The sequence below is a fragment of the Daucus carota genome, chromosome 6, assembly GCF_001625215.2.
Source record: "Daucus carota subsp. sativus chromosome 6, DH1 v3.0, whole genome shotgun sequence".
In the NCBI taxonomy this organism is placed as follows: domain Eukaryota; kingdom Viridiplantae; phylum Streptophyta; class Magnoliopsida; order Apiales; family Apiaceae; genus Daucus; species Daucus carota.
The window spans coordinates 38318505-38340071 of NC_030386.2; the positions used below are offsets into that span (position 1 = coordinate 38318505).

Sequence of the window (21567 nt, forward strand, 5' to 3'; positions counted from 1 at the left end):
TTTATTGACCAATTGATTATATTTTCTCACGAAAATTTAGCTTTTACAATTAATTATCTACTTATAAATATTTTTTTGTTGTTAATATGTGATAATTTATCATTCAATTAATTTTACATCATATTTTTCATATTTCGTATATATTCATACGTATGAATTTTTTTTTAGTGTAACATATTAGAGTTAGAAAATGTTACGTAATGATTCGTGTTTTTGTTGAAATGAAACATGTTAGTGTTAAAAATAGTTATATGAAGACTTTTGTTAAAAGAAAGATATTCAGAATTATATGTCAAGTCTATATATATTGTTAAACGGGTCAATTTCAAATTAAATAAAATTATTTAAATTCACAAAAATACAAAATTTTAATTTCAAGTCGTTTTTACATTGACTTGGAAATTTTCAGATCATTTTCATATTTTATCTCATCAAATTATTTACTTGTGAACCGAGTTGGTTGGTAAACCAAACCAAACATACTCAGTATATCCCGCTTAGAGCAGGGTCTGAGATGGATAAGATGTACGCAGCTTTGCCCCTCCCCTTAAAGCAAAGAGACTGTTTTCGTGAAGACCCCCGGCTTAGTGCACAATAAATAATATAGTGTGTGATATAATATTAAGATATCTTAGCCCATGGCTAGGGCTGTCATTCGAGCCGAGCCGGGCGAGTTTCGAGCCGAGCCTAATTCGAGCCAAGTTTAATCGAGCCGAGCCGAGCCGGCTCTGTTAACTAATCGAGCCTAAATCTTTGCCCGAACTCGACTCGGTTAATTTCACGAGTCGAGTCGAGTCAGCTCGTTTAGCTAAACGAGCCGGTTTTAACGAGTCGAGCGAGCCAGCTCGTATAATTTTACACTTAATCGAGCCCAAACCTCTACCCGAACTCGGCTCGTTTAATTTCACGAGTCGAGTCGAGCCGGCTCGTTTAATTAAACGAGCCGAAACCTTTGCCCGAACTCGGCTCGTTTAACGAATCGAGTCGAGCCGAGCCCACTTAAACGAGTTCGAGCCGGGCGAGCTCGCGAGCCGCCCGACTCGAATTACAGCCCTACCCATGGCCTTCTTCACATGAGACTTACTTGAACAGTTCCCGTTTGTCGATGATGGACGACAATAATGTGAAACGGAGATATCAAACTGGAGCATTTGGCAACAACCGTCAATACACTAACCCCCACCTCATGCAATACCCTTGTAGACTATGGCGACACGAATTCATAACACCCCTTATCAAATCAACCTAAATGAACTTTATCATGAATGCGTATTTATCTTAATGATAAAAATTTTCATTTCATAAATATTATATTTCAATTTATTTAAAATATAATGTTTTTTGAAATATTATAATAATCCTATATAAATAAATTAAAAAAAATTATAATACAATTCCTTAAAATAAAAAAAAATAAATAATTCGTCGGAATATATATGCAACTATGCAAGTATTATTCAACCGTTATATTCTTCCTCTAAAACCCCTCTTTCAAAAACCCTAACAATGGCAGCAAACAACCCCGAAACCCTCCAAATCCACCGCATCCCCCAATCCACCTACATCGACGCCGTTCGCTGGCTCCCCCCTCTCTCCGTCTTCGAGCGCTTCATCCTCCTCGCGGTCTCCGACTCCAATTCCGACGCTTCCCTCCTCGAAATCCGTGCCCTAAACCGCTCTAACCCCTCTATCTTAACCCCCCTATCTTCCCTCCAACTGGCCTCCCGCACATCCTCTCTCAAAGTCTGCCAGACCCCCCACAAGCCCCTGATCGCGGCCTCGAGTTTTTCGGGTTCGGTTCGTTTTTTGTTTGTGGATAATGTGGAGGTTGGGTTTGATGGGTCGGAGCATATCGTGCCCGAAAAGAGTTTACACGTGGGACCCATTTCGTGTATTGACTTGGGGGGAAATGAGTTGGAGTGTGTTAGTGTTGGGGAGGATGGGAGAGTAGGATTGGTGAGTGTTGGTGAGGGGGAGTTGAGTGTTAGGAAGGTGTTTGATAGTGCTGGATTGGTGTCGTATAGTGCGGTGAAGTGGGCTAGTCCGACGGAGTTTGTTACGGGTGGGTTGGGGTTTAGTGTGCAGTGGTGGGATTTGAGGAAGCCGGGTGCAGCGGTATCTCAGTTTAAGGGGAATTGGTGAGTTTCAAATGTTACTATTTTGTGTGTGCATTGATTCTTTGGATGGATATTAGATCTAGTTTAGTTGTCGATCTTTAATAACAATGGCTGATATATAGTGTAGCTCGTTGATTTTTATTTTATACTAATGCTTTAGATTAATATATACTTTTGGTAAGTTGCAATTTTAGTTCCATAGATAATTCGGTGGTTTGATGTTGTAAATTTGTGATGCTTTTTCAGAGTAATTGTTTTGGTTTCCTTTTACGGAAGTTGCTACTACAATGTTCGGTTGGTACTATGAACTATGCTGATGATGATATTGCAGGGATCAGGGCGCTAGCTCCGGGATTGTGCATTCCATAGACATCCATCCATCACGAAAACACACTTGCTTGGTAAGTTGCCTGCATCAGTAATGCACTTTGGCAAACCTGTAGTCACACATATATGAATTATCAGGGATTTATTGGAAGCTCTGCATTGTCAATTTTATATGCACAACATTTCTGATAATTAGGCAACTAATATTAATTAGAAAGGGAAGTTAATAGTTGCTTAGTATCTTGTTTAATTCTAAAGAGGACACACGTGTTTTATTTATGTTGCGTTATGTGTTCACAACTTCACCTCCTTATTCTTGCTTGATCCAGATTCAACTGTCAACCGTGTGTCAAGATTTTCAGTCTTCTTTTAAGTCCATGATCTACAATCATTTTGTTTTATATGTTTCTCCGTTTGAAGGCAGGAGGCTCTTCTGGTACTGTTTTTACATGGGATATTCGGTGGCCCCAGCAACCAATAGTTCTTTCAGGGGCTGGGCAAGATGCTGCATCAGCTCGTTCACTATCTGCAAGTGAGGTTTGGGAGGTTCAGTATGACACTTTTACACGCTCTTCAAATCATAGAATTTCATCGACACGTGTTTTACCCGTAATGATGTGCTCGGAAGATGGAATCCTTGCTGTAACTGAAGAAGGTATTGAATTTCTGATGAAGTATGCACCAGACCTTTCATTGTTGTACATGTTTTACAACTTTTAAGTTGCTAAATGGTTATCATAAATTACCAGCTGGAGCACGATTTCCCCGTAAACAGTAGTGTGTCAACTCCATCAAGATGTTTATGCTTTGTAGCACAAAACTCAAAAGAATCGTCTTTTCCACCTAAATGATATTGTGAAAATATACAAGTAGATACATAAATAAATTTGTTATTGCATATATATTTAGACTCGTATGTTCCATGATATAGGTCATGTAACTAAGTTGTGCAACTATTATGGAGGAGATTTGTATTTTAGTTCCATCGTTAAGACTGGATTGTCTTCACAGCCGTGCAAGTTAATTGTTTAGAGAGAACATATAGGAAAAGCAAAGGAAGGTTTTTGGAATCAACTTTGTTAACTAAAGCGGGCTCTATTGTTTGTTTATCCACCAATTTATTGGTTTGTTTGTGGTAAATGGTAACTGTGTTTGTATTAGTGGGTGGTTGTTGAATTTGTGTTAGGTGGTGTAACCATAATATCTGGATTAACGGGTAACAATAGTCTATGGTAGGGATGAACAAAAAACCGATTTGACATCGAAACCAAACCAAAACTGAAAAACCCCGGAAAAAACCGATCTGTATATAACCGAACCGAAAAATAAAAACCGATCCGATTTATATGGTTGGGTTCCGGTTATACCTCCCAACCGAAACGATAAAAACTGAACCGAACCGGTTATTAAAATAATAAATATTATATATAATATATATATATATATATATATATATATATATATATATATATATATATATATATATATATATATATAAGTTACTTATCCATTATATTTGCTTTTCTGTTCATGTACACTTCTTTTTAGTTGAAAACATTTTGCATCATTTGTTGATATATCAGAATCCTGGAAAAACTAAAATCAACTCATGGAGCAAAGATGATTAATTTATACTTTTCATTTGAGGATACATGAGCTTCAATTCCCATTACCTTTAGAAGGCTATCTAGTGTCAACATAGAGTGCATGTGGATAATACAATCATCCCAACCCTCACAAAATTACGATTTTGTTCATCAATCTCACTGACAACTTGGTTAGGCCCCTCATTAACTTCTTCAATATTATGTCCTTGCATCCTTGGTCAAGTTACAATTCTTGGTAATTTTGTCGGGATTATACACACTGATGAAGTAGGATTTTGTAAATCAACTAGAGAATAATACTAGGCATTTAAAAGCATATGTAATGCACATAACATAGAAGTTGAGTAAGTTAATTGATTTACAAATGACATCAGTAATTGTATTAATTATTATCTCTTGATTGCGCGCATCAATTGGTCTCATTTGTATATTATTTTTTAATTTTTTAATTATAGGTTTTGTAACCAAAACCGAGCCGATTATAACTGAACCGGGGTTTTTTAAACCGAAACCGATTCAGAACCGGCGGTTGCGATTTTCGATTTTAGAAACCGAAGACATATGGTTACGGGTCTGGTTTTATTCGAAAACCGAGCCGAAACGCCCATGCTCTCCCCTAGTCTATGGTTGTAGGTTTTCTCTGAATAAAACATAGAGCCACCATATATACTGTTATATTTATCAGCCCATGATGTAGAATGTTGTATACAGTCGTCTACTAGTCGACTAGTCGTTCTATTGGAAAAAGTCGAGCAACGACTCATTTAGTCCGACAACTATGGGTTTTACCCGACACCCAGTCCGACCAGAAACTTCAGAAGGGTTTTTATGCAATTTTGTTATGAAAAGAAAGATAAGGCTTTGGGCGGACATCAAGTCCGACTAATAGACTTGTCGTTGGCTTGTAGGTTTAATGTCATTAGTAGATAGTGTGTGTAGACATACATACATACATATATATATGGGTCATGTTCCTTTTAGAACCCGTAGCCTAAGAATTCTTAGAACCCTTAGCCTTATTTCTAGTATTAATTAGGGTTTTGGAGTAGAATTGCACATGCAAAAAATGTTGTGTTTATGTATTATAGTTTGAAACTATTTTTGGACACACACAACGATGCAAAAAACATGTATTTGGATTTGGATCATGAAAGTCTATTTGAAATTTAGAGTTTCGCAGAAAAACCTTAGTGGTTTTAAGGTTCTATTTTAAGGATTGGTTCTCTGTTGAGCGCGATTCATATATATAAATATATGTACATTTATTTATTTATTTTCTTTTGATTTTGGAAAAACTTTTTATGATGTTTGTGGCTGCTGAAATTCTGTAAATCCATGATAAGCCGAGTAAATTGGACCGCCAATGAATTTTTGGAAGAAGTACTGCCTATAAGAGCAAGTCCAATGGTGGTGCTAAAGTAGGTGCTATTGCTATAATATAGCATCCAAGCAAAAAACTCAACTCCAATGGGATGCTAAACTTGAATGTAAAATAGCAAAATGATATACTTGGTTCTATATACTTGGTTCTTTATATAGAACCAAGTATAGATAGTGCTATTATTGCCACATAAGCATGCAAGTGACAAAAATGCATTAAGAAAGTAATAGTGACAAATATAGTTATGTCCTTTAAAATTATGTAATTAGAATATAGCTATATTTGGATATGTTTGGTGCTATTTTGAATTTACCATTGGACCACAAGTTCTAAATAGCACCAAAAATCACTTTTTGGTTTCAAATTATAACAGTAGATGGTGATGTTAAAATAGATGTAGCTATTGTTATAATTTGAAACCAAAAAGTGATTTTTGGTGCTAAAATAGAACTTATGGTCCAATGGTAAATGTGAAATAGCACCAAACATATCCAAATAAAGCTATATTCTAATTACATAATCTTAAAGTACATAACTTTATTTGTCGCTATTACTTTATTAATGCATATTGTCACTTGCATGCTTATGTGGCAATTATAGCACCATCTATATAGAACCAAGTATAGCATTTTGCTATTTTACATACAAGTTTAGCATCCCATTGGAGTTGAGTTTTTTGCTTGGGTGCTATATTATAGCAATAGCACCTACTTTAGCACCACCACCATTGGACTTGCTCTTAGATGTGGTATAAATATCTGTTGCAAGATATATACTCAGATGCCCTGTAAGCCTACTTTATGGTTTAGTGATCGATTGTGTTTTATCACAGTGAAAAACTGAAATGAAGTCATTTTTGGACAGAGGGAGTTCTTTGCTTCTATATATTTTAAGTTCTTCTGCATGATCCTGGGCTCAAGGCCTCTCTTTCTTAGTCTAGGTTTCGTAGTGATGGACTTTGTTTGTGAACTTATGATTTCATTTCCATGGAAATCATATTACATGTATGCTCATTTTGGACTAATTCTGGTGAAATCTGTACTGTACAGGTGAAGAACCCATTGAGCTTCTAGTAGAACCGTGTGCTATCAATTGCTTTGACATTGACAGACAAAATCCCTCGGTATGTTTTGAAAAATGTATTTGGTTTTGCACCTTTATAAATGCTTTTCTATCTTATATTTAACTTATCAAGCCTGTAAAGTACCGTGCACATGTTAACTTTTCTATTTTTTACAGGATGTAATTTGTAGCATGGAATGGGAGTCTGTAGCAATATTGTCGAGGGCTTAAATTTTGAAGATGGACTTGGAGTTGAAGTACCTTGGGTCATTTCTCGTCAAAACCTCCCTCTTACACTTTGAAGAAGCCTGGTTGGCCAGTTCCGATTATTGGATTCTGAAAATTTGTTATTCTTGAACAGGAACTTGTAAAGATTCCTGGCTTTGGGGGGTAATAATCATTAATTTCCTCAAGAGAAAACTGACCTAGTAAAATGCATTCTGTAATATAACCCATAGTCCATAGATAATTCCTGCAATCTCTGTGTAATCATCTTGTGGCTTTAATTGTGTGTAAACAAATTGAATATGGAACTCTGATGAGAAAGATTTAGATCTTATTATGGGTTTGATTTACCTTTTAGTGGGAAATAAAAAGATTTTTGTGTAAAGATACTAAAATTGTTTAAAGAGAACAACAGGAGGTTACGTAGACAATCCCAAACCATGAAATTGATGAAAATTACATCCTGCTTGTTTATCATATTATTCTAGTATCGTTGTTATTGTTATAAATTATCATGATTATTCCTGTCCGCACCGTCGGATTATAATTATTCTTGTTCCGTATTTTGGCAGATTGATTGAATATTTGATTATTTAATTAATCTCTAATCAATTCAATTAATTTTTAATTAATTCTTGTTTCATGTTATTAAATTTGTTTCTTGTTTTTGTGGTTATATATTAATAATGTGCACAGACTTCTTCTTTCTTTTTTTAAATTGATTTTAATTTTAATTTTTTTATTTTTTAGCTTGCATAAAAACACCACAAGTAACAGGAAATGAGGGCCCAACATTATCCTTCCCTATCGTATAGCCAGATTTCGAAAACAAAACAAAGCGAAAAAATTAAAAATTAAAAAAGCCCAACTCCATGGCAATGGCTATGGCTTCTTGCACCACAAAATTCTCCGCTAATTTCGCTAACTCCGGTCAATTGAACAAGCCAGTTATCAAAAACTCAGATGGGGTTGTGAAATTTTCAGGCTTTAAAATCAAGAAAGTTTCAGTCAGCCTCTCCTTGTCTTCTTCGCATTGTATATGTCAGTGCCAACCACTTGCTAGCCGGAGCCTCTTTTCTGCTGTTGCTTCTCCTCCAAGCGGTAATAATCCTCAGCCCGTTTCGATTGTGGCCGCAAAAGGCTATAAAATGAAGACCCACAAGGTCAATTCTTTCTCACCCTCTTTCTGCTTCTCTTGTATGTGTGTGTGTGTGTGTGAGAGAGAGAGAGAGAGAGAGAGAGAGAGAGGGAGGAAGGGAGAGATAGAGAGAGAGGGAGGCAGGGAGAGATAGAGAGAGATATAGAGAGAGAGAGAGAGAGAGAGAGAGAGAGAGAGAGAGAGAGAGAGAGGTTGTGTAGGTTTAGGGATAACAATATTGGATTTTGGAAAAAAAAGATTATAACTTGACATCATTATCAACACAATTATACAGATGGGATTGAGAAATGACATCACCCAGTATACAGATGGAATCACTGATATCGAATGTGATATGAAAGTGTTTGTTACTTTGTTTATCATAATGTTTTTCGTTTGTGCTTGTATATTTGTTTCTATTGATTTTCAAAGTTTATTACTCGCAGATACAGATTGACATGTTAAGAATTACAAGCGGAAGTGCTGTATTTTAGAATCTGGGTCTGTATTGTTTTATGATTTTCTGTTATTGTGTATTTAGGCTTCTGCTAAACGATTCCGGGTGACTGGAAGTGGGAAGATTATAAGGAGGAGAGCTGGGAAACAACATTTGCTTGCAAAGAAGAATAATAAGAGGAAATTGAGGCTTTCCAAAATGGTACACTGTTTTAATGGATAGTTTTGCTAGATTGTGTTATAAAACCTTCAATGGCTTTAGACTGTTTTGCTATTGATTGACTTAAAAATTAATTTAGTATGGAATAAAGCTAAGCAGAAAAAAGAAAGGTTCGATTATTCCTTAATATTGGCCACCTTCTTTGGTGGAAAAATCAGCACCTTCTGATTCCTGCCATGAATTCTATATTGATAACTAGGTTTCCATTGTCATTTACCATAACTGGTGTTTGAGATATTCAAACAAAATTACAAGGTTCACTTTGGGACAATTGTTTCTTAACCTGAGTGCGATATTATTATATTCTTGTTATTGAATGGTGGAAGAGAAGTGTTGTTGGTGGTGTAAAGTTTTGTCTAGAGTTGGCTTATATAATCATCTGTCATAATACATCAATACTTTGTTGCCCATAAACGTTACGAGTGCAGGCATCCCTCTCCCTCGATTTACACCAGATTAGGGGTGGCAATATAACACATGACCTGAAACATGACTCAACTCGACCTGATTCGCCACCAGATTTTCTTTGACAAAACCTGAAGGTGACACCAAAATGACTCATAATTTCATCCCTTCGAACTTAATCATTCGATTTTAGTGGTTTTAGCTTGGCCCAAAATTGAGCCGTTTACAAACACGAGCTTGACCTGAAACCCAAATCTGTCATCCCTGCACCAGACAAATATTGTCAATATGTTTGTCTCATTGTTTTGTTTTACAATGCATTTACTTATCTTTGTTGTGCATTGATATTTTAGATCTGTCTAGCATTTGGCCTTGGATACTAGTAGTTTATTTGTGGTTGTCAACTAGGTATAACCTTGCAAATCGCAAGTCCAACATATTTGACAATTTGAAGCTCATAAATGTTATTTCAGTTTCATCTTCGTGAAGTTTAAAAGAATTATATCATGTCCCAAGGTTCTTGCCTTTAGACAGTTTAATAACCGGCTTTTCTCACGAACGTTTTGTACTTTTCCAGTACATAAGCGCATTCCATAAATCAAGAATTATAATGAGAATTCTTATCAAGTATTCTTAATATAAAGAATAATCTAAGACTTATAACATAATAAATTTCCCGAGGACGAGTACCTTAAAGTCTATTCTCCTTGTAATTTCTTGCTTGCTACGGCTTTTCAGTCTATTATCTCCTATCTTATCATTTGTGTTTTCCTGCACAGCTACAAGTTGACCGCAGTGACTACAACAATGTGATTGGTGCATTGCCCTATCTGAAGGTAAATCGACTAAAGTAGACAAATGTATCATGGAAGACCTAACCAAATGTAAACTCGGCGGTTCTCAATATTTGTGCAAAGGGCAAACTGTCTCTTTTGTTGTAAATGACCACCTGCTCAAACAACAATCTTGCTAGTAAGCTTTTGTTCATTACATGTTTTAAGTGCTCAAGTGCTTACTGGAGCTCACATTTCTGCAACTCATCATGAATAGTGCCTTTTGTGCTCAAGATAAAAAGGTCATTAGTCATTACACATCACTACATCAGACCTTCACAGGAAGTCCTGATTTGACCTTACCTTTCCAGGTCAAGCTGCTATTTTTTGAGTTGCCATATAAATGTTTAGTGGATTAAGTTTGAAAAAATGTATCTCTTCTTCGACATTTGTGTAGCTTAGTGTATCTGATTTGCTGCTTTATCATCTTCATGGCTTCTATGGTCTTTTTTTTTGCCCGTTCAGCGATTTTGTTCCACTGGACGACTAAAATGCATATTTTAGTTGTTCAGGAGGAAAAAAAAAGGTCGATGGCACGTTGAATATATTATCCAACGGTTATAAAACAATAAGTTAAATAAACTCTTCCCACCGGTACCCATGACTGTTTCTTTAGTGATTTGACAGTAACCAAGTATCCATATCAAAGATGAATCAGTCTCTGGTGGTTTAGTGGCATCCAAAGGAAATCCTAATCATGAATATTTTAAATTCAGTGCAGCAGCCAGCATGGTTTCGAAATTAGAATCGGAGGTCTATTATAATTGAAGCAAAACAATTTAGAAAAAAAGGAACCAATATTCATTGTTTTGTTTTGTGCAGGGGTGAGTACGGTACGGGTAAAGCCGGGGTTCGTGAGATTTCCAGAACCATCCCAATTTTCGGATATTCAAAATGTTGAGAACCAAAATTGTACCATTATTATATATATCTGTATTGTATTGTTCCAAAAATTTGGAACAAGATGGGACGGTTTCAGATATTCGGTACTCTTAATAAAATACATTAAAAAAAGTAAATATCAAAAAAGTGATAAATCTATACAATAAAATTCCAAGTTATACTTGGTAAATAAAGAAGCAAAATAGAAAACTAAGTTCAAGCAAAACAAATAATAAAAAAAGTGATATGATTGATGAATGATATTTAATCAATCTATCTAAAAAGTCAATAAATAATTATATCATTGATATATGGATTTCAATTGCATGATATATATTATATCACAAAAGTGATTAAAATCACAAATATTGTGCTATTACATCATATTTGTGAAATTTGATATTAGTTATTAAACACAAAAATAAAAAGAAAACAATATGTATATCAAACTATGTCATAATATATAATATATTATTATTATCATCATATTATATATATTATATATATTTTATATATCAATCAAATTTTCAGTTATTTGGTTCGGTACAGTTCAATATAGTTCGGTACAATTCTCGGTACAGTTCTTATATATAAACCAGAACCATCCCATATTTTAAAATTCGGTACAGTTCAATACAGATATAGTCAAGAGTCAACGGGATTTCAATTTTTCAAAACTTTCAGTTCGGTTATTTGGGACAGTACGAGAATCTCCGGGACCCGTGCTCAGCCCTAGTTTTGTGGCAGATAAGTTCTAATAACTCTGAATCCTAATCAAATTAAATTATTAGTTTTTAATGTTATTTTTGTGTAGCTAATTTTTTATTTTTTTTTGGTTTTTAGAACTTCAAATAAGATGCCTGGTTTGTTTTTACACTGAGCTCGCTAAATATGGACAACACAAATCTAATTTCTGGTGAAACTTCTATTTAAACTTTTTGACAAAAAAAAAAACACTTCTACAATTCAGTGTTGTAAAAGGCGGGAATCGGACTTAATCGGTGAAGTCACGGAACAAAGATTAATCGGGGATTAATTGAATTGATCGGAGATTAATCGAATTGATCGGTGATTAATCGGAGAATTAATCAGTTCGGTGAGCTATGGAACAAAGATTAATCGGTGACTAATCGTGATTAATCACCGACTTTTGGAACAGAGCTTCTACTAAAACTTACTCTCACCCAAAACAAATATATATTTCTATTTGTAAGAACTGAGCATTATAATTATATGTATACGACACAAGCCCAACTCGATGCAGATCAATACCATAGGCGACTTCATTTAATTGCCAAGTCTGCCTAAAACATCAGCTACATTTGCCTGGATTACGAGTAAACGTCCAAATTCATCATTCAACAATTTCAGAAGCCATGGCTTCTAGAAAAATGGATATACAACTCCTCACTGTTGAGATCTTACAGAGTACTTTAAGAAAGAATGACAGAGAATTTACATATTTACGAAGGGGAATTTAAACTGAACTCGATCGTGTTAACTGTACAAAATGAAGACCAGCTTATAAAAAATCCCTTGCAAGAACAATTTGTAGCTTCAGCCTAAGAAAGATTCCCACCAAGAACAATTTGTAACTTCAGTTAACAACACAGGCATGTACACTTGGTTTCTTCCATCATGTCAAAGTATCAGACTTTCGCAAGATCAGGAAGTGGGCTGCGAATGAATGGTGGTCTCTGGTAACATCGCTGCAGTTACTATGAAATATTCACAGCCACTTGGAAGATTATATGGATTAGCGGCCGACATTGTTCCGGTGTCAGTTGTCAGGACCTGAACCCTGTTATTATGCTCAAACCGAACTGGACTAGCTTCCAGTCGTTCAATATGCACAATCTGCCCGATTATATAGCTAGGGCGTTGTGGAAGATGATCAGTGAACAAAGCAATAGATTCAGTGGACAGGTAGTAGTGATGGCAGTTCCTTTCAATAGCCTCGTAATGCCCAGCAGGGTTGAGTATGAATGCAGCTACCTCATGGACTTCCAGCCGGTCAAAGGATATCTTATCCTCGTTTGCCTGTTGAAGCACGAGTAGTATTAATGTTCAATTAAGGAATCTAAGGGTAGAAGTGTAATAACAAATATTAAGAGGAAATATACATACAATCTACCAAGGAGGACCATTATTATCACACAATTTGTGAATATATATAAACCTTTGGTCCCCAGCTTGTTAAGTAGCAAATGTTCCTGATTTGAAACAGCATTAGATGATGAAGACACTTGCTTTCTCCCAATAGGACCTTTCATCTCTCCTTAATTTTACGCTTCTCGTCTCTTTTCCCCCCAATTTCCTATACATGTGCATGCGTGCATATATGCACCGTGCACTAGTGTATGTGACTATGTGTGCACACGAGTGTATAAACATGCCATTTTGTGTGGAAACATTGTTTCTGCTTGTTCACTATTATGCTTCCAAGACAACGCCCATCAAAGCCTCATCATCAAAAGATAATTACTTCCGAATGAATATGAAACTTATCTTAAGAAAACCTTATTTGGTCTTTTTCCCTTTTTCAATACACAATAAGAATAATTATTGATTACCACAAAAAATACCTGTTCATTCGATTGATGCTCCATGTACAGGGTGTTGATCAACTCTGTCTTCTTTTCCAACTCCTTGGTGAGCTGATCATTTGCAGCTTCAGCCTTCGAGTACCTATCAAGTAGATCTGCTCGGTGCTTCGACAAATCACCAACTCTATCAGCAAGCACGTGAATGCATTTCAGAAGCCCTGTAGAATCACCATGCTCCTCGTCACCAGCGGAGCTGAAATTTATGTCCATCTCAAATGAGGCAAAGATACAGAGTAACAAGAATTTATGTCAGACTTAAAAGCTAAAGCACAGATCACGGCAGAGTTAATGATATATTACTAATTACTAATAATAGAAATAGAACTATTTTCAAAAAAAAAAAAAGAAAAGAAATAGAACTTGATAAGATGGTAAAATTTATGAAAGAAAAGTTTGGGAAACCTACTTAGCCAAAGATTGAGATAAACCAAGCAATGACTCCGCTATAGCAGCAATGCTTCCAGAAGACACACATGTTTTGAGTCTTTCAAAAAGGCTGCACATTTTGACAGCAGAGGCCCGCAGTGCACTATTCTCAGATGCCCTCCTCTTAGCTGCAAAGAGATGGGTTTGGGCTTCCTCTCTTGCTTCATGCAGACAATTCTCCAAGTGTGCACAATTCATCTGTAATACGAGGAAACTGTTTATCAGTCCAATAAACCATACAATAATCTCTTTATCCTGATTTGATACACAAATGAGATCCATAGGACAGGAGGCATTTTTGACAGCATTTGACTAGAATATAATGGATATGACTGATATGAGTATGACGATTCTGAGGAGGTAGATCAGTAGCAAGGATAACTCATATAGAATTTTATAACCCGGACTAGTCAAAATTTAGTAGGAGAACTCATTTAAAGTAACATAAAAAATAGTACATATCTTCATTGAACCAAGTCAACAATAACTATTTCTGTTCTAAAAAGATAAAAGCAGGAGACAAAACAAAAACTTTCATTATAACCTTCAATACCTGAGATGCATCTAGAATCTTCCTATTAATTTCCAGTTTCCTTTCGAGCTTCAAAATATCCTCCATCAGGTTGGCAAGTTTGGCTTTATTCTCATCTAGTGTAATGGGGTTCTCTGTAAGTGCATGTTGCAACTCTAGCACAAGTTCACCACTTATTTTAGAATCTAAATTTGGATCACCATTAACAGCAGAAAGTACGGTATTACGAGGCTGGGACATGCTATTACCTGTTGAACTGGTTGCTATTCCCATTCCCATGTCTGCCAACATTGTTTCCTTGTAGTCATTCTCGTGGGAATGCAGATAGCCGTGATTATGCTCCACCATAGATGAATCTAGTTGAGGATTTAAAATTCCAGATGAATCTGTCATATTCTCATCCAAACCTTCACAGGGATTCGTATGTTTATCAAGAACTCCCGGTTTGACATGTTCTGAACTGGAGGAAGAGAAAAGGTCATCCATAGCTACTGATGCCATGAGAGCTTCTCCTTCGCCTGATACTTCTGGCTTATTACCAGCCTTATCAGTGGAAAGCACAAAGGTTGATGCATTTTTATCAACTGCGAATTTGTGCTCCTGCAAAACATACTGATCGGACAATCTCTGCTCCAGGTCCTGTATCCTTTTCTCATATAATTAGCATTGCACTTGCTTATTCTTTAGCATAGAGATCAAGTGTTTTCCATATTCATCTTTCAAATGCAAGGCTTCAGCAGTCTTCTCTGCGGCATCGTTTAGTAGGCTTTCTACTTTGCTGTCATCAAGTGATCCGTATTCAAAGTCAGAGCAATATGAACAAATTAGAGCTATTGCAGAAGCAAGTTCAGCTTTTAGCTTTGCATTCTCCACTTCCATCTTGCTAGTTCCAACAATCTCTACCAGCTCAGAAGCCTCAAGGATCTCGTCAGAACTATACCTATCAGTAGCATCCAAAGAACTCTCTTCGACTTCTGATGCGAAATTATCATGAGATGAGGAAAAGGAACCCTTCAAACTTCCATGCTTCTCACTCTTGGTAGACAATCCGACCAAATATTTAGGGGCATAGCGTTCTATGTCTGATATGTCAATATCCAGTAAATTAGTATCAAAAGGAGCTATATTGACATCACATTGGTTAGGAGTATCATATAATCCCATAGATGCTAATATATCCCTAGGTATAAAGGAACTATGTACTTTCAGAAACTCCTCTCTTTTACGGACTTCATCTTCCCTCTTTGTTGCAAGCCATTCAGCCAACTGTCCAGCCATACCCATGTAGAGCTTCATCGAAGCCTTTCGTCTTACTATCTCTGCGAGGCAAGCTCTGTATGCAGGTCCAGTGCCATGGATCACCTTTAGATGCTCAAATTGTTCACTCTGGCGATACATTGCCTCGGAGAAAACAGAAAATGTGTAACGCATGTCTTTGATGTTGAGCTGAATCTCAGCTATCTTTTGCATGTAATTCTGCACGAACATATTCATGTCATCCTTTTTGTTCCTGCAGTAATCAAGCAGATTGGATATTGATCGCTCACAATCCTGCATCTTGGGGAGGTAACTCTTATCATGGCCATCATATATGGGACCTAGAGCTGAAACTGCATCGTGAGGAAGGAGAGAAGATGACAATTGACTGCTTAGACAGTCATCCACAATTTTCTTCACCGTACTGACATCTTTGCTGCATTACCATCCATAGACTGTAAATAATAATATTTAAGTTACCAAAATTAAGATATTACATGGAATATATTAAAAAAAGGCCTCCATCCTAATTGACACAAGACACTCTCGATATGTCCGCAACATATAGCATGTCCTCTATTAAGGAATATATGGATAATGATATAAAGGTCATACGGTTATGCAGCCTTAAATTTTTTAGCATAGAATAACCCCCATAATTACCACTGGAATGACACAGAATGACAGAAGTCATATGCATTATGCACACAATTTCTTACTCTGGCTCTTCTAGGCCCTACATAAACTACTAAGACTAGAATTTATGTCGCAAACTTTCTAAAATTCATGAAAAATTAAGCAATATTCTTTTTTCTTTGTTTTTTTTTTTGGGGTTGGGGGGGGGGGGGGGAATAGGAGTTGTACACTGCCCCATAAAATTTGTGGACTATGCGCTAATAGACGTTAGACAGATTTAGACACTGCTTTATAACAGCCGTCGGTATGTATTACGATGTTTCTTTACTACACATTACAGATCAAACTGCTTACCTTATCAATTATATACAGATGACACTCGCAAATAATACAGCATGGACAAAAGTGTCAGAACTCAAAATATATATTTAAAAAGCCTGTAACTAGACATGCTGTGTTAAAGGACGAAGAAAGAGAAAAACAGAGATTAGGAGAGAACCTTAAAGTCTGCATTATGCTTTTCTGCTCAGTGATAAATTTCTGGCGTTCCTTGATTTTAAGTTCCAGGTCTGTAAGTATTGAAGTGTTGCTAGAAAACAAGTGCTCAGTGCTGTGCTTAAGCTCTCTAAACTCCTGACTCAGTTCAGATACCTTATTCTCGAATTGCCTGTGGGAGTTGCTACAATCCTCCACTGTCTTTCTTAGGTTCTCTTCTTTCACAAAGTCTAGCAAGCACTTGCGATTTCCCGTTTGTAAAGCAGGGATAAGTTTGCAGGACCTCAGTTTCTCTACATCCTTCCCGAATTTTACCAGAAGACCAGAATGGCTCCGATGTTGCATAGCATAATGCTTCGCAAAGTCAGTATAGTTTTGCAATATCATCCTGTAGATATGATAGAGATTACCACGAGCAATCTCCAGTGCCTTCTCTTGTACTTTCTGTTCTCTCAAAAACCTATCACATGTCTCGTATTTCAACAAAGTACGTTCATAAATTGCTTGCCCAAGCTGGTAATGGTACCTGAACTGTCTCTCATACGAAGCCAACGCCTTAAGAGCAGGGTCAGAAGCATTATCCAATGGGTGCGGATTGTGGGACGAGGTCGGCAATGGCAGGTCTGGAGTTTTAAAATTTTCAACTCGCTCCAGTGCAGGAGCTGGTGTGTTACTTCGCATCCTACTCTTATTAAACATATAAACTTCTCGGCCATCAGATGGAAGTCCATACACCGAAAGCTGGCATGGTGAATCCAGCTTCACATCCATACACAACAGAAGCTGATCATTTAAGTGGACTCCAGAAACCGATTCTAGGTACCGCTGGATATCCTCGACAAGAGTACAATCATCACAATCAAGCTCAAATGAATGTCCATTCTCAGCTACATGAACCAGCAACTTTCCTCCGTGAACAACACCTTCCGAACCACTTGAGGAAGCCATTTCTACATACAACCTGAACTACTCTTAAATGGACCACCAACTAACCGACACATGCCACAATCATGCATCAAAATCCTCAACTAAATCCTAATCATCTCCCCTCACACACACACACACACACACACAAATCCAGATTTCCAACAGATTCTTGAACTAAGAACAGACAACCCCCACCAAACAACACTTGCAAAATTTTCAACTATAAATCTATAATTTACATCGAAATCCTCGCAATGCATCAAAATCATCTTAATTCGTAAACGAAATCAAAATCAATTACGTCCAAAAAACCCTAACCAAACACAAAATCACAAATACAAGCAAATTAGTCCACAAAACCCTCACAATATCACAATCACACCACAATTACAACAACAAACACTACATAAACTCAAAATCAAGCGGTTAAATCACTAAACGCAACTAAATCAAGCAAAACGCTCGCAATGCATCAAAATCATCTTAATTCGTAAACGAAATCGATGACGTGTCAATTGCATAGATGAAGATATAAAAGTATCTGATAACAACTTAATCAAGATACGCTTCGTGTTTTAATATCTTTTCACAAGAATTGTGTAAACACATTGCTAACAAACAGCGTGTTTGTTTATATAGAGGAGAAAGTGAGTCACCAGCGGCAGCACAACTTACTCTCTTCTGTTACTCAGAGCTAAACACAACCTATACTCATCGCTGAGTCGGTGCTTCCTCCCGCGAGTCGGTGGTTTCTCTCTTCCACGAGCCCGTGCCGCTGTGCTGATCAAGGTATTTTCATCTCTATTAATAGTAAATCAGTATCTTTCTTGTTTGTCTTCATATTTCTGTTATGGAATCTATCCGAAATCAACAACCAAAATCGCCGGAGCTTTGTTTAATTGGAAAGGTTTGGTCAGAAAATCGTACTGTTAATAAACAGGGAGTTATGAATATCATCAAAGGAGCTTGGAAAACAAAATCTCCTTTTGTTATAAACCCTTGGGAGCAGAATCTGTTTTTGTTCTCTTTTGCAACTAAAGAGGATAGAGATAAAATATTAGCTGATAGTCCATGGTCAGTTATGGGTAATCTCCTAGCTCTTGTGCTTTGGAATCCAGATTTATCTTTGGCGGAGATTGATTTTTCATCTGTTCAATTCTGGGTACAAGCTCATGGATTGCCTTTAGGTAGAATGAATAAGGATGTTGCGAAGGAGTTGGCTGCTAAAATTGGTCGTTTGGTCGAAGTAGATTGTATAGGTGAAGGTATTCAGTTACATCGAAGCTTTCTTAGATTCAGGGTTGAGTTAAATATTAAAAAGCCTTTGGTGCCAGGGTTTATTTTGAAAAGATCAGGTCTGTCTGATTTGTGGATTGAGTTTAAATATGAAAGGCTTTCTAAATTTTGTTATGAATGTGGTCGTATTGGACATGATGAAGATAGTTGCAAATATCAAGAGCATCATGCTCAAGCAGAAGATTATGGTCCATGGCTTTGAGTTCCAGCAATCAGGACAAGCCAATATAAAGATCGAGAGCCACAGCGTGAGAAGAAAGGTAATACGCAGCCTGAAGGATTTACAATTGTTTCTGCTGCAGCGCTCAGAGAGAGAGCAGGACCAGATTCTATTAATCAGAGTAATGTAAAGTCTTCTGATTTTGTACAAGGGATTCAGGAAGTTGTAGAAGATGTACAAGGTGTGCCAGTCAATGATAAGGATATGATACAAGAAGACAATGAGATTCTCTCTTCTAGAAAGCAGTCTATGTGTGTAAGGGCTGCGCAGCCTTCTTATTATGTTACTGAGCCACCTGAAATTCATAACTATGTTTTTACTACTGGCTTGGATATGTATAGCAGAATGAGTCATATTTCAAGAAATTTATCACTTTCTCTTAGCCAAGAGGAGTTAAACTGTTCTATTGCTAAGTTGTCCTTAAAGCGAAAAAGTTTAGAAGACAATGATGATGATGATGATGCGGGACCAGCCAAGAGATCTAAAAGTAAAAATATTGGTCACGCTCATATGGTAGAAACTCGTCTTCTGCCTCCTTCTCCAGTAACCAATAAAAAGCGCAGAAGTGCTAGGAAATTTAAATCTGTTTTTACTAGGAAAAATATGAAGTCTGAGTCATCTTCAGCCAAACCAAATTCTCAATCTGCCTCTGAATCTTTATTGAATTTAGATCAAGCTGGGCTCGTTGAGGCAAAAATTCTTGAGGATACTTCTGGAATTATTGTGAACAAATTGATGGGTGTGGTGGCTGCCCAGAATCAGCCACACGAGCAATGTTGATATTATCATGGAATTGTCAGGGAGTGGGTCGACCCCGGACAATTTCTTATTTAAGAGGACTAATAAGAGTCCATCGTCCCACTGTGGTTTTTGTTATGGAAACAAAAAATAAACAAAGAAAGCTGGATAGGATTCGTCGAAGTATTAACATGCCTAATGCTTACTATGTGGATCCAGCTGGACAATCAGGTGGATTGGCTCTTTGGTGGCTTGATTCCATCAATCTTTTGGTTTCTGTTGCCAATAATAATCTTATCAGAGCTGTACTTTCTTTTGCTCATACCAACTTGCAATGGCATGCCTTTTTTGTTTATGGTTCTAATAATGGTCATATCAGAAGAATCTTTTGGAAGGATATAATTGAAGATATCAACTCTGTTTCTGCTCCAGTTATGGTTATGGGAGACTTTAATGTGGTTGGAGAGGTTGCTGATAAAACAGGTGGAAATTCAGACATATCTAAAAGTATAGAGGAGCTTCAAGGTTTCATCAATGATGCAAATCTTCTGGAAATCCCTTTTAAAGGAGTTAATTATTCTTGGACAAATAATAGAGAGGAATCTCACAACATTCGTGAAAGAATTGACCGTGTTTTGGTTAATGCAGATTGGATGGAATTGTATCCTTTATGTTTGCTTTCGCATGAGCCCCTTATTGGTAGTGATCATACCCCGTTGCTTCTTAATACTGAGCCTCGTAAACACTTTCACAAAAGATTTCGTTTTGAAACAATGTGGACCCGTTCTGATCAATGTGAAGCCATTATAAAGCATAGCTGGAAGCAAGGTATTGATTGTCCTCCTGATAGTTTACAGGCGAATCTTGGCTCTTGTAGAACTTCCCTTACAAAATGGAGTAAAGAATGTTTTGGAAATAACAAATTGCTCATTAAATCTTTAACTGATCGGCTTCGAGTTGTTCAAAATCAACCTCCCACTGAAGCTAATAGAAAGATGCAATCTGAAATTCTGATGCAAATTGATGAATTGTCAATCAGAGAAGAAATGTATTGGCATCAACGAGCGAGAGTGAATTGGATAAATTATGGTGATGCAAATACTCGCTTTTTTCACCTTACGGCTTCTTATCGTAAGCAGAGAAATAGAATATTCAAGCTTCGTGATGCAAATGATCGTTGGATAACAGATACTCAAGAGTTAAAAAATGCTGTCAAAATTCACTTTGCTGATATTTTTCGATCAACTGGAAATAGAGATTTTTCTCGCTTGATATCTTTAGTTCCAAGGATGATTTCTGAAGATATGAATCAGTCTCTTTGTAAAGAAGTGTCTGATGCAGAAATTTTAGCAGCAGTTAATCATCTTGGTCCTCTAAAAGCACCAGGTAAAGATGGGTTTCCGGGTTTCTTTTTTCGTAAGTATTGGGATATTGTGGGCACTCATGTTTGTTCGGTTGTAAAGGATTTTTTTACCACTGGTGTTCTATCTCCATCACTAAATATCACTCAAGTGGTTCTTATTCCGAAGGTGCCTAATCCTGAAAATCTTGGTCAGTTCAGGCCTATTAGCCTCTGTAACTTTATTTATCGAATTATTTCGAAGATTTTGGCTAATAGATTAAAGCCTATAATGAAAATTTTGATTACTCCTCAACAATCAGCATTTATACCTGGCAGACAAATTCAGGATAGTATTGTGGTGGCGCATGAATGTTTTCATCATCTAACTCACAAAAAGAAAGGTTTAGTTGCTGAAATGGCAATAAAACTTGACTTAAAT

General features: G+C 36.7%; 3 protein-coding genes across 3 annotated transcripts; 2 read left to right on the top strand and 1 right to left on the bottom strand.

The window, feature by feature from the left end:
- Positions 1–1445: 1445 nt before the first annotated feature.
- LOC108224841 (nuclear pore complex protein NUP43) lies at positions 1446–10197 on the top strand. The gene is made up of 7 exons (XM_017399575.2): positions 1446–2138; positions 2449–2518; positions 2865–3099; positions 6482–6555; positions 6672–7882; positions 8399–8515; positions 9718–10197. The coding sequence occupies exons 1-5, from the start codon at positions 1507–1509 to the stop codon at positions 6723–6725; spliced, it is 1065 nt and encodes a 354-aa protein (XP_017255064.1). The 5' UTR covers positions 1446–1506; the 3' UTR covers positions 6726–7882; positions 8399–8515; positions 9718–10197.
- Positions 7598–10261, top strand: LOC108224808 (large ribosomal subunit protein bL35c-like). Its single transcript, XM_064080219.1, has 5 exons — positions 7598–7882; positions 8153–8251; positions 8399–8515; positions 9718–9774; positions 10169–10261. The coding sequence occupies exons 1-5, from the start codon at positions 7598–7600 to the stop codon at positions 10259–10261; spliced, it is 651 nt and encodes a 216-aa protein (XP_063936289.1).
- A 1691-nt stretch (positions 10262–11952) lies between these two features.
- LOC108227311 (autophagy-related protein 11) lies at positions 11953–18480 on the bottom strand. The gene is given in 5 exon segments (XM_017402383.2): positions 11953–12693; positions 13239–13452; positions 13666–13883; positions 14239–15910; positions 16610–18480. Coding segments are annotated over 5 exon segments (3423 nt in total). The 5' UTR covers positions 17554–18480; the 3' UTR covers positions 11953–12318.
- Between the last annotated feature and the right edge of the window lie 3087 nt (positions 18481–21567).